At 55.6% G+C, this 12,615-nt stretch overlaps 1 protein-coding gene across 1 annotated transcript in view; it reads right to left on the bottom strand.

Annotated features, from left to right (window-relative positions):
- The window catches only part of RAB6B (RAB6B, member RAS oncogene family), a 60,935-nt gene extending 48,743 nt beyond the window's left edge, over nt 1–12,192 (bottom strand). The window contains exon 1 of the mRNA XM_047736718.1: nt 11,811–12,192. Coding sequence (XP_047592674.1) covers nt 11,811–11,880 — 70 coding nt within the window. The 5' untranslated portion in view covers nt 11,881–12,192. The remainder of the gene's footprint in view (nt 1–11,810) is intronic.
- Between the last annotated feature and the right edge of the window lie 423 nt (nt 12,193–12,615).

Raw genomic sequence — 12,615 nt, 5'->3', positions numbered from 1 at the left:
CCAGCTCTACCATACCATACTGGGTAGAAGCAAATCTCAGTTTCCACGTGCGCTCGAGGGGAGGGGCTATGCCAGGTCATGACTCACTCGGGATCACCTGAGGAGGCATGTGACACACTATCTCACATTCACATATTCCTAAGAGATACCATCTCTACCCTTCACTCAGCCTCTGCTTCCTCTCCCACAGTGGTGACAGGCTGGTCGTCTACAACAGAACCTCACGGGCCTCCCTGCCTCAGGACAGAAGCTACCAGCCCCAGAGAGAGGCTTGGGGTGGGGGGTGGAAGGCTGGACCCCTGATGTGTCTACTGCACTGGGCATTTGCACGCTGCTCTGCCCGGTTCTCACACACCACATCCAGCCCTCCCAAGCCAAGGTGGACAGACGTGCTGACACCGTCCAGACTAGAACCCTGGTTTAGAGTAGCCCTTCTGCGGTACGATGGAGGCAGAAGGGAGCTGGGTTCTGGCCCCGCCTGGGGAATTCTGCCCTCTTCTGATGTAGGTGGGAGAGAACCAAGGCGGGTGGTCGGCCTGGCACTTCTTCAGGCCTGCATTTCAGACTCTGATGTGGGCAGCAGCCTGCGGCACACTGGCTGGGTGTGGGAGAGGAAAGGAGGGACCTAATGAATCAGAATCAGAGAACTTCTGGCTCCTGGTGCTACAGGTAGGATCTGTTAATATTCTAAAAATTCAGCTAATTTGGGGGGAGGGGGGCCTTTTTTCCTTCCTAAAAAGAAGCCCTTCTCAGAGGTGCTCTACGCAGGGAAGAGCAGAACTAAACAAAGACCTCCTGCTCCCAAAACTTGACCCTGCAGGGTCCCAGTGGGGCAGAGCCAACCCGCCTCAGAGAGGGAGGGACAAGGCTGACACTGCTCATCAAAGCACAGCACTGGGGCAGGACTGCTGAGCATCCTCTCTCATTGTCCCGGACAAGGTGAGAGCCCCTCTCTCCACCCCTGCTCTGCCATGCTGGAGGTGAGCAGCCCTCCACTGCTGCAGCCCCCGCTGCTCACCTCGTCCTCGACCCAAACACAGGTCCCCACACTCCTGTGCCAGTACACATCAGTGCCTCTGTGGGAACCTCCAGCCTTTCATTCTGTGCCATCCAGCACCTGGGCTGGAAGGCGCCATCACCTAGAGCAAACCTGGTTCTCCCATTGCCTCGGTGCTGCTCCAGGAGCCCTGTGACCGCACACCTAAGTCTGTCCGTGTCTGGGGGAGTGCCACCCCCCCCACCCCCGGCCCAATGCTTCCACGGCTCTCCCTTCTCCATTCCTTCCCCCTAGCCCGCTCCCTTCACCGGATGCAGAAACAAACAAGAAACACTTGTTCAAAATGCTTCGCTTTATGCTCTTCGGTCTGCGCAGTGTTTACTCCCCGCTCATCAACAGGGTCAGAACAGAACATTCTCTCCATGTCTCTGTGAATTAGCACACCATCCTCAGAGGGACCTGTTTCTCACTCAAAGGGCACAGTCAGAGCTCTCCAGTCCTGAACCGGCGGGGATGGGTCTCCAGGTCCCACCTCTGTCCCCGGGGCTGGAGCAATGAGGAGAGAGCACAGGGGGTTCAAACGGTCAGAGCTGCACTGAGCTGCATGTGGCCAGCTTCTGGGCCCATTCATCTCCAGGCCCACAACTCCAGGTGGAGGAGACACCTCTGCTGAGCACCAAGCAGGGGAACAGGTCTCTTTACCCATCCTGACCGCACAGACAAGAACTCCGGCATGGCTCCCAGGGGCCATGGGCAGTGATTGCAATGTGCTTGATTACTGATGATGAGGACATTCTTCACTCACCAGCCACACTAACAAACAATACCCAGGGGGTGCTTAGGAACTTGCACGGGTACTGCCTGGGCAGAAGACAGTAGGGACAGGGAGCGGGGTGAGGTTCTAGTCCTTGAGAATAGACCACGAGCAGCCTATGGGCAGGGGATGGCACCAACTGGCCTGAACAGGCCACCCTCTCTGGGCTACTCCCCTGCCTCTACTCTGGCTCCCTGTCTCTGGCCCTCCACTTTTGGGCAGCCAGACAGCTTGAGATTGGGTTTTTGTCTCCAGGTCAGGGAGTGGGGCTCTCCCTTATACAATGCTGCCCCCCCTCAAGTTCTCAGGGACCCCTAAGCTTGTTGGGGAGCTAGAATTCAGCAAAGAAGAGCAAGGGAATTCATGGGAGAAAGCAAAGACAGTGGGTCAAGCATCCATTGGAAGAGGAGCCCAGCAAGGGAAGAAGTGACCAGAAGTGGCATACAGGGCCTGGGGAGCTCACAAACCCAATGACCAGGAGGCTGGGGGCGCAGACACCTAAGAACCAACATCACACCAGGTGGTACGTCCTGTCTTGAGCAGGTAGCAGAGGGGAAGATTCTGGAAGGGACGCCAGCAGCCCTGGAGCACCCCTTTGGCAGGAGAGAAGCAGTGAAGGGACCCAGGGCATCGTGGAGGCAGGAGGGACAGAGGACTCAAGATGGCTGGTTCTGGAGTATCCAAGTACAGTGTAGCCATGTAGAGAAGCACGAGAGCCCCACCCGTACACGCCTTCATTACCCTGGAGTTCTCACCCTAGAAAGAACCAGGAAAATTTATGCGCCCAGAGGCCTAATTCTCAGAGCTGGAAGGAACCTCAGGCTCACAAACCCTCCTTTAGATTCTAGCCTCTAACTGTTCCCTGCTTGGCCTGATTCAGGCTGCCTGCATCTCTTGCTTCCAATGAGGCCATACTCCACCTTTGTCTTCTAATCCATGAGCATGTCCCTCCTTGGTCAAAAACCCCCAGTTGTCCCCACTACCTGCAGGGAAGACCCAAACCCTGTGTGTGGAAGCAAGGTTCCCTGGGGCCTGACCCTCCTCACTTCCCCAGGCTCAATGCTTTTTCCAACCATGCTCCTTACCTCACCCCCTACACCTGTGCTAGAGTCCAGCCACCCTGAACTACGCCCAATTCTCCCAGAAGCTCCAATCCTCTCCCAGTCCCCTAGCCTTGGTATAGTCAGGCCCTCTGCTCAAGATACCTCCCTTGTGTGCCTCTGAATTCCTGCTCACTGTGCAAAACCTCCTCTGGGAAGACTTCCCTGACTTCCCCCAGCAGACCGCCCCCCCCAGCAGACCATGCCCATAGCCTTGTCTATGTGCTTAATAGTCATGTTACCACGGGCTGAGATTTATTACCTGCTGACCTCACCAACTACTGTTGTAATCACAACATGGCAAAGCCTCGGCCCCTGTCGTCTACCCAGGTGGCACTCCTTGTCTTTGGGGTATTTATAAAGCCATGAATATGGGGCTTTCTGTAAGCAGCTATGGGGGCCCAGCAGAGTAAGGCTGGGTGAATCTGTTCCACTTCCTGCGGGGATGGGCTGTGGAAAATGCCAACTAGGGAGTCTGAGGCCTGGGAGCTCTTCCCAGATCAGCAGTAACCGGTCTGAGCCCTTCAATCTGTGAAAAAGCTGTCCCCTCTCAGAGACACACTTTCTTCATCTATAAAATGGGTATGCAGCTCCACTCATCAGATTACAAGAGTGTGGGCTCTGCAGCTCACTACACAAAAATGACCCATCATTGATTCTCAAAACCTCCACCCCTACTTCTTTCTCCCTCATTCATCTACAAAAGGGGGGACTGTGGTCACTGTTTCATTAACAAAATTACCTATGACTTGAGTATTTACCATGAGCCATGCGTTGATGTATTTGATCTTCTTGCAACCCCTGCTGTCTGGTGAGGAAAATGAGCTCGGTGGTCCTATTACATCCCAGCCCCACACAGAGAGTGAGGAGTAGAGCTGGGGTGGAAGTGCAGGGAACAGGAGCAGGGAGTATGTAGGTGATGGGGCTGGAGCAGGCGCTGGGGCTGGCCTGGTAGGGACACTGCATATACCCCACTTGGTGCTAGCCATTTCCCAGCCCTCCCTGCTTACCACCCACCCACTGGCTACAGAAAGAGGTGTCCCCTTTTCTGCTATCTCAATAAAAGGTCCTCTCTGTACGGTTAGGAATAACCGCATGCCAGCGGGAAGGGCAGGACAGCTCCATCCCTGTTGCCTGGCAACCTGAGTCAAACACACCATCAGAGGGGATGAGCCACAGCACCCTGGGGGCACACGAGGGAGGAGGGCCAGGAAGGCCTCCCAGGAGAAGAGGTAGCAGGCTGGAGAGGACCCTGCACTGGGGCCTGGCCAGGGAAGTTCTGGGGGAAACAGTTAGCAGCGGCCATGATTACATGCCTTCCTCTCTGCAGTCCCTCTCACCTTTCTAGCCAGCAGTGCTGTCTCCCAGCTGGGAGTGTTACTGGCTTGGCATCATACTCCATGCTGGCGCTGAATTCCAGGACCCGAGTTAGAGCTCCATGGGCCTGAGTGGTCACCCAGCCCAGTACCCTCTGAGGATATATCAAGAAAGCCAGAGAATGGCTGGGGCTTATCCAATTACAGAGGCTGCTGGTGGCTGACCCCCAAATGGGATCAGAGTCTCCAGGGCCCTGATATCTCCAGGCCTAGGGGAGAATGAGGCCAGGAGAGGGGTGACCCCAGACCAGGGGGGAACCAGCCGCTTGGTATGGTTGGTTCTTCCCTGCGTAGGAATTCTCCGCTAGAACGGGGATGGCATCTACCTCCATATAGCAATGCAGGGCTGACCTGGGAAGGCCTTAGCCGCCCCACACTCTCTACAACTAACTCCTTTCAAACCACCCCAAATCAGCAGTTCATTCTGTGTAAGAATGGAGGGTCTGATATGCAATCCAGCTCCAGCAGACTCCCACACTGAGATCCTGTTTACTTTTAGAGCAATCCCCCTGTCCTCCTCCCTGCCCCAGTGTCTCTCTCCAGCCAAGGGGAATCAGAGGACTCTTCCCACTCACTGTAATCCACTGGCCAATCCTCAGCAAAGATCTTGGCATGTAATTCCCCAGAACACACTTACAGCAGACTTCAAGTCTCTAAGGCCTCGGTGTTCTTCTGTCCTCTCTTCCTCACAACAGGGTCTGAACCTGCCTTTGAGGCATGAGATCCAACACATCACTATGTGTTTCTCATAGTGACTTGGGTTCAACTTCAATGCTGCCACACTAGCAGTGAGTCTGGGGCCATGACCAGCTCGCTCTCAGCGTCTGTCTCCTCACCTGCAAATCAGGGAAAACTTCACATCTATCACAATATACTAGGGAGAAAGTGCCCTGTTTGGAGCCTAGGGCATAGCGGGTATTCCTAACTGCTACCAGGAGGAAGAACACAGAAACCCCGCAGAGTCAGCTCCATTTACCAGGAAAGGCAGACTTGTTCTGGACCCCTTCCCATCCATCATCCTCTCTAAGCTGTAAGAATGAAGAATCCTTCCTAGGTGTAGATGTGACTGTGACACTTCCCAGCTGAGGACCCTCCACCAGCTCCCCACTTCCCTCAGAATCAAGTCCCAGTTCATGGCCAACCTCTGTGACTTGCCCTCACCTCATCTGCAGCCATGGGGGAACCTGGGTGAGCCGGTTAACCCAATACTGGAAACCCCCTTCTCTGGGGAAATCCTAGTAAGCCATCATGCCCCTTCACCAATTGTCCACCCAGGCCCTAGAAGAAATCTGTGGTCTCTAGCACAGAATGCACACAACTCAAGTCTTCCTCTCTTCCTGGCTCACTACCCACAGCACCAGCCGGGGCATCAGACTGCCAGTCCTCCAGTGCATTTCCTGGAAGTAACCATGGCTTTTAAACCCTCAGGTGCAGGGTATCATCTGTTTTCTCCTGTAGCCTGGCCTGTCCCTTGGGCCTGCCCAGGACACGTGGTCAAGTCACCTGGGCTCCCACTGGTCTTATTACCAAGAGCCCAGGATAAATATGCTTTTTTACTAAAAATAAATCACTTCGCTAAAATGACATTCACAGCAGTGAACATTTACTTTTTAGAAAGATTCCACTTAGTTTAGGCCAATAGTTATGGAAACAAATAGGAAAATTGGAAGCTTCAAGCCCTAAGACAGAGTAAGGAACTTCTCCTAGGAGTCCATAGACACTATGAATCTTTATCCTCTCCTTCCCTGTCCCATGAAGCAGAGACTCTGCCTGGTGCCTGTCTTTTTGGCTCTAACCAAAGCTGCCCATCTCAGGGTGTGTCTGGTACTTCTCCCTGACAACCTCCCCCATCTTCTCTATTCTGTGCTGATAAATGGAAAAGGAGGACAGACAATTGAGAAAATGCCCAGCACAGTTTTTCAAGCAGTCTACTCTGGATGTCTATGGATTTTTGCTGTTCACCCTACTTCTCTCACCTTGATCAATGGTTCTGCCCAACAATTTCTCTAAGTGATTTACACTGAGACCAAATAGCCTTGCACATTCAATGGTTCATTCATTCAGCAACAGCGGAAGACACAAAGGGTGGGGGATGGAGAGACACTGCAGCCTGGATGGACACAGAAACTACCACTCTCAGGTCTGCCCCATGTGAGTCTGCAAGGTCAGGGTAACACCTATAAGGGTAAATATTCATGGACTGACTTCAGGGATGTTATAATTAACAAAAGAATTATAAGGTTATTTTGCTGTATTTTAATTTGGGGGCTAAAAATGATCAGGATAATCAGATCAGGCACAGGATGGTACTATTACATTTGCAGAACCAGAACACATGCCAACACTCTCATTTTTCTCTTCTGGTTAGTTCTCTTGTCTCTGACTCTCAGCATCGAGGGCACCATGCTTGTCTTATGCCCAATACAGGTTAATTCTCACCTTGGGGTCTCATCTGACTCTCTCTCATCTCACGCACACCTCTTTAAAGAAACATAGCCAACATTCTGGGTCCATACACAACACCCACGTTTCTCCCCATCATTCTAGCCACTGAAGAGGGGAGGAAAAAAATTGGGAGGAGAGAAAACAAGACCAAAAAGCTGAAGCACAGAACCACCTGGTGATTTACCCCAGATCTCCAAGTGAACTCTGGCAACCTCTGGTTTGGACATGTCCCTTCCTTCCCACCTTGGTGGTCTTGCTGCCTTCTCATATTTCTTTAGAGAAGGTGGTGGGGATGGGGGTACCCTGAGAAGTTCAGCTTTTGTGAGATGAACTGTGGATTGGGCACAACCAAGGCTAAATGCTCCAAACCCCAGTGAAAGATTCTAAGTGTTGCTAGTAAAGATCTCTAGGCTTGAGAAAGCAGCAGGTGTCAGGATGAAGAATCCTGTTTCAAAGCTGCCTTGACTCCCCTCACTTTTAATGGACTATCAGTACCTATCACATAGTGAGGATAATCTCATCATTTTTAAATGCAGATATTTAATGAGCACAAACCCTCTGCAGATGGGAAGAGGGGAAAGGAGCTAAGACCTGGTCCTCTTAGATGTTTAAGATCACCTTTAAGGGGCTTAAAATTCAGTTAGAGGTTTTGTATCTGAAAGAAAGCTAATAAACATTTGAAAATCCAGAGTGACTGAGACAACAGAGAGGTCATGGGGCAGGATGTAATAGTTTTTTTTAAAATGCTCAGAAAGAAACCAAAGCTATGCCACGGTGTGTGCCCAGGTGTGCTGGCCACAGCAGAGCGAGCGGGTCTGGGAGGTGGCAGGAAGCAGACTTCTGAGATGGGCCTCAGGTACAATGCCCAGGCCAGCAAAGGGCTCCCTGTGTGATTAGGAGTGGTGTGTGGTGGATGGCAATGGACAGGCTAGGCCATGTCTTGGGTGGGGCAGGGGGAACCCTCTGGGCGGGAGGTGAGGGAGAGGACGACTGACCACTCCTTAACCTGCAGGACTGAGATGACTGTGAGGGAAAGCCCCCACTCAGCACTAACAAGCCAGACACCCTCGTCCTCCTGCTCCCCACCCCACCCCTTTTTTCTCCACAGCAGGGAGAAGACAGACCAAGCCCCCTGGAGAGGGTGGGCCCCTTGTAAGACCTACTCCCTGCACTCAGCCCACCGAATTAGTAGCAGCTGGCTGCCTACAGAAGCATCTCCTCTGAAGCCTTGGAAGCCATCTCTGACACCTGCCCACAAAGGTGGGTGGGACGCCCCGCCAGGCTCTTCCATGGCAGCTGTTCTTCCTGTCAGAGCATGCCGAGACCTTTACTGTAATTACAGCCACAGATGTCTGCACTCCCCAGTGGACCATAAGTCCTGGGAGGCAGGGATATACTCAAAGACCTGACTAAATGAATAAATGGATGATGGAAGGAGCAAGGGAGAGAGGGATGAGTGAAAAAATGACTGAGTGGCCAAAGGCAGCCATGTGCAGAGTCACTGTGTTGCACAACTCTGGGGACGTCATTTACACTGTGCTCCCTGTGATGGCCCCTCCAGCAGCACAACTGTCAGGGACAGGACAAGGAGGACACATGTCAGAGGGAGACTCAGTCATGTGGCCTCAGCCTGGAAAACCAGACCGAACTTGTGGTGGTCCCTCAATCTTCCTGCTTTGGCTGGAGGAGTCTCAGGGAAGGGAGGTCAGAAGGGGCCGGAACACCCGCAGGTCTGTCCACATCCTTAGTCCCCACGACACATTCACATGCACTGAGGGAAGCCTAACCCCCCACAGAACACCATCAGAACTTCGGAGGAAGACGTGTGTCCCCCAGGCCTCCTCTCCTTCCTCATACGCCAGCCCATCTGGTCTGGATGTTATCAAGTGTCACCATGGGTCTCAGAGTGCCTGCCCTACTACTGCCATCAGCACAAGAGCATGGCCAGCAGACCCAGGGACAGCCATCTGAACACCAGCAGGACTGCACAGACTTCCTACTGGAAGGAGTCCCCTCATTCTGGGTCCACAGCCCTCTCCACAATCCCACCCCTGCTAGCCTGACATTGCCAGCCAGCAAGCCTGTATTCCATGGTCTAGGAGACAGCAGTCATTCTGCTGTCAGGAGGGGGGCCTTCTCACAGGCTAGAGGTGTTCTCTCTAGAGTGGTCCTTAAAGGCTTCCCACTCAAACCAGGCCCTGGTATTTCTGAAGGCTTCATGCCCTCCTGGGATTATCTATTTCAGGGTGTCCTCTGTATCACTGGGCTTCAGCTCAGGGACACCTTTTTGGAGTCCAGCTATCTTTACCTACTAGCCTAGGGAGGTGCCACCACTATACCAGGCACAAGAAACATCAGAAGGCCACATCCCTCCAGGCCCTTCCCCTGGCTTCTATCCAGGGAAGTCAGCACTTATATCCAGACCCATGTGGCTCTAGAAGGCTCGGTCAAGCTCAGCTGGCCCATGTGTCCCAGGTACAGAAGGTGACGGACCTTCAAGGTCACATAGGGAGGGAGAGCCAGGGTAGAGGGAGGATCAGACTTCAGAAGCTCCCTGCAATACACAGGCTGCAGTGACACAAAAGACCAACACACACAAAACTTAAGTGCAGACAAAACAGAAGCAGTGTCTACAAAGGCAGTTCCCCAATCCCCCCTAGGCTCAGGCATATGTCCCCCACTTAACTCGGGGGCCCCAAAAGACTAAAAGGTATACAACCCACTATACACTCAAGTAGGAGGCGGCTTCTCAGGGCCCTAGGGCTCCCAGTCAGAAGGGACCAGGTCCAATAACCAATCACACTGATGGCAGAGCATTTGTCTCTAATGACTTGTGTTCCAAGGGCCCACAAACCCTGCCCCCAACCCAAATAGCCCAGCATTCCCACCAGGTCACAGCCACAAGTCTGGCCAGAGAGTGACCTCGATTCAGGAAGACTTCCCCATTCTTCGTTTCCCTGATTCAAGGTCATCTTAATTTCCAATGACATATTAATGATTGGGAACAGGAGATGGGGTTCCAGCCCCAGAAGTGCTGGCAACTCACAGTGGGACTCTCCACAAATCCTCCCCATCCCTGTGCCTCAGACCCCTAATCTACACATGCAAGGTGGGAGCTTCATCTCTGAGGCCTTAAGCTCTCATTTCTGTGATTTAGGAACACAGAGGGTTGGCATGGCTTCTCAGGGGCCTCAGCCTATCAGAGATTATGAGGGAGTCCAGAGTTTTCACTCAAACTCACAAGAGATATTCTCCTCATCAAAGCCCTGGTGCTTTACTGAAGCATGTTCAGACTTAGAATAAATGAATGTTTCCTGAGACCCTAGGGCCAAGGCCTTTTGAGAGGCACTGGGGAAACATAAAGGAGTACAAGAACCTCAAACAACCATTTCACAGAGACAGAAACTGAGGCTCAGAAAGGCCTGGAAATCTGCTCAAGGAAACACAGATAGGAATTCAACTCCCAGGCTGCCTGATTAGGCTTCTAGCCCAGGGCTCCAGGCCAGGTAAGATTAGCACTGAGATGCAAAGACTCCTGAAATCCTTTCAGGCATGGGAAATAGTGAGCTCTGAAGCTGAACTCTATAAAAATCAGAAGCTCAGAGTCCAGGACACAGGGCTGGCTGGCTGAATTGATCTTGTTCTGAAATACCCAGCCTGGTCCCAGGATCCATCCCCCTGTTAGGACCTGACCTTCTGACATCCTTCTCTGATCCATCCATCCCAGGGAATGAGCAGCAACACAGGAGACTGCCATGTGAACTTCACAACCCGCTTGTACCCACACCAGGTGAGCACTGTTCCCTGAGCCCATCAGGTCCTCCTAAGGTTGCTTGTGTCTTGGCCCCTAGTACAGATAGGCACCAAACCAGGTGAACTGGACTGGTCTGCAGAGCTAGAGCTGGGGATCCCATCCCCAGTCGCCACCTTCTTCCTGAGGTGAGCTGGCAAGGCCCAGAAGGTCTCTCTGCAGCCCCAGGTGAGAGGCCTCTGGAGAGATGCTCTGAGAACCACTCCTTCCTACAGGTGTCAGAGGGGTCCACGCTCTTCAGTCTGGTCCTCCCGCCTTGGGGCCATCCCGGGTTTCAGAGATGCTTCCCCCAGGGAGGCTGCTGGGCGGCAAGGAAGCCGTCTGTCTCCCCCTCCCCCCGCCCCTGGCCGGCTGCCACGCTGACCTCCCCTCCCCCAAGACGGGCGGTGAGCTGGGTGGTGGGGGTGGGAAGACTCCTCTGCCATCAGCGCTCTCAGGAGGGGTGCTGGGAAGCCAGGCAGGGCGTGTCGCCTGGTCCTTTCTCTGCCCAGCTCCAGGCTTCGCCGCCTCTTGGTGCGAGGCACCCCTGTACCATCCCCCAAATCTGCCTCGCACCAGGGAACCCTCGCCGTCCTCGCCCAGACCCTCAGCCCGAGAGACGCTCGCACACGCTGGCACCGGGCAGCGTCTAGAACCTTCCGTGCCCAATCCGACGTAGGCCAGGGGAGGTAGGCACCCTGTTCCCCTGCAGCCTGCGCCCGCTCTTTCCACAGGAGACAGGTGCCGGCCTTCCCCCACGGCCCTCTGCTCAAGGGCCTGGACGTGCCTGTCATTCAACAAGGGTCCGGGCAGGGTCCGCAGGGAGCCCTCCGGCTAGACGCCGGCTCCGCCTCATTCTCCGAAGAGGGGCGCCCGTCCTCCCCCGGCCCCCGCCGGCTCCTGGCCACCTGCGCTGTCGCCCGCAGCCGGTGCCGCATTGCGAGCGAGCGGGCGAGCCCAGCTCCTTCACGCCCCGGCCGGCGCGGCTGAGCGAGCCGCCGCCCTCCGGCCTCCCCGCCGCGCCGGCCCCGCAGCGGCTCTAGCCCCGCACCCCACCTCCCACCCTCACCTCCACCTCGGGCCCAGCGTCCCCTCCATCCCTCCCCCGGAACCCCCCACCCCGGCCCGGCCCCGCCCGAGCCGGTCCCGACCCCCACATCCCCGTCCCTCCCCTCCACCGGGGCTTGGAGGGGCCTTTCCCGGCCGGGGCCGGGGCCCCGGCGGGGCGGAGGATGTGCCGGCGGGGGTCGACTCGGCGCCAAGCCAAGAGAATAAGCGGGGTACTTACCGCTCTGCTCCCCCAGGAACACCAACTTGAATTTTCTCAGTGGGTTCCCAAAATCTCCCCCTGCGGACATGGTGCTGGCAGCCGGGCCGTGCAGGAGGAGGAGAAGCGAAGGAGCAGGGAGGGAGGAGGAGGGCGAGGGGAGGCGGCCGGCGGTGCGGGAGCCGGAGGGGGAAGGGCTGGTTGCGCGCGTCCCTGACTCCCCAGCTGCGTCCCGGCCCCGGCCTGCGGCTGCGTGTCCGGCGGCGGCGGAGGAGAAGGCTGGGGCTGGGCTGCTGCCGGCGGCGCTCGCTGCGGTGCGAGGGGCGCGCTCTGGACGCCCGAGGCGCGGCACGGACAGCGAGGCGCGGGCGGAGCGGGGCGCAGGGACGGCGCGCGGGGCGGAGGAGCGCTCTCCCGAGCCGCGCGCCGCGGCCCCCCTCCCGTCTCCTTCTTCGCCGGCGCCTGCGCTCTGCGCGCTCCCTAGCCTCTGATGTCATGCGGGGCCCGCGCCGCTGCGGGGCAGGGGGCGTCCGCCCGCCCACCCGGAACCCGCACTCGGCGGGAGAGAAGCGCCTGGCCCGGCCTCCGAGAGACCCCCGGACCGGGCCGTCTCTCGCTGCCAGTCTACGTCTGTCTTGCCTACTCCCTCGACCCCTCCTTTGAATCCAGAGAAATGACACGAAATTGTCAGAGGACATTTGTTTCTGGTCTTTTAAAACCTAGATGCCGGTCCCTTCCTCCACCTCCCGTAACGCCTATGCACGCTCCCCCACCCAGAAGACCGAAAGAAGGGACGATGGGGGAGACCAAGGGTGTGGTGGATCAT

This window comes from Lutra lutra, chromosome 1 (assembly GCF_902655055.1).
Source record: "Lutra lutra chromosome 1, mLutLut1.2, whole genome shotgun sequence".
In the NCBI taxonomy this organism is placed as follows: domain Eukaryota; kingdom Metazoa; phylum Chordata; class Mammalia; order Carnivora; family Mustelidae; genus Lutra; species Lutra lutra.
The sequence above is the reverse complement of the archived record's forward strand: the minus strand, read 5'-3'. Positions and strand labels throughout refer to the sequence as shown.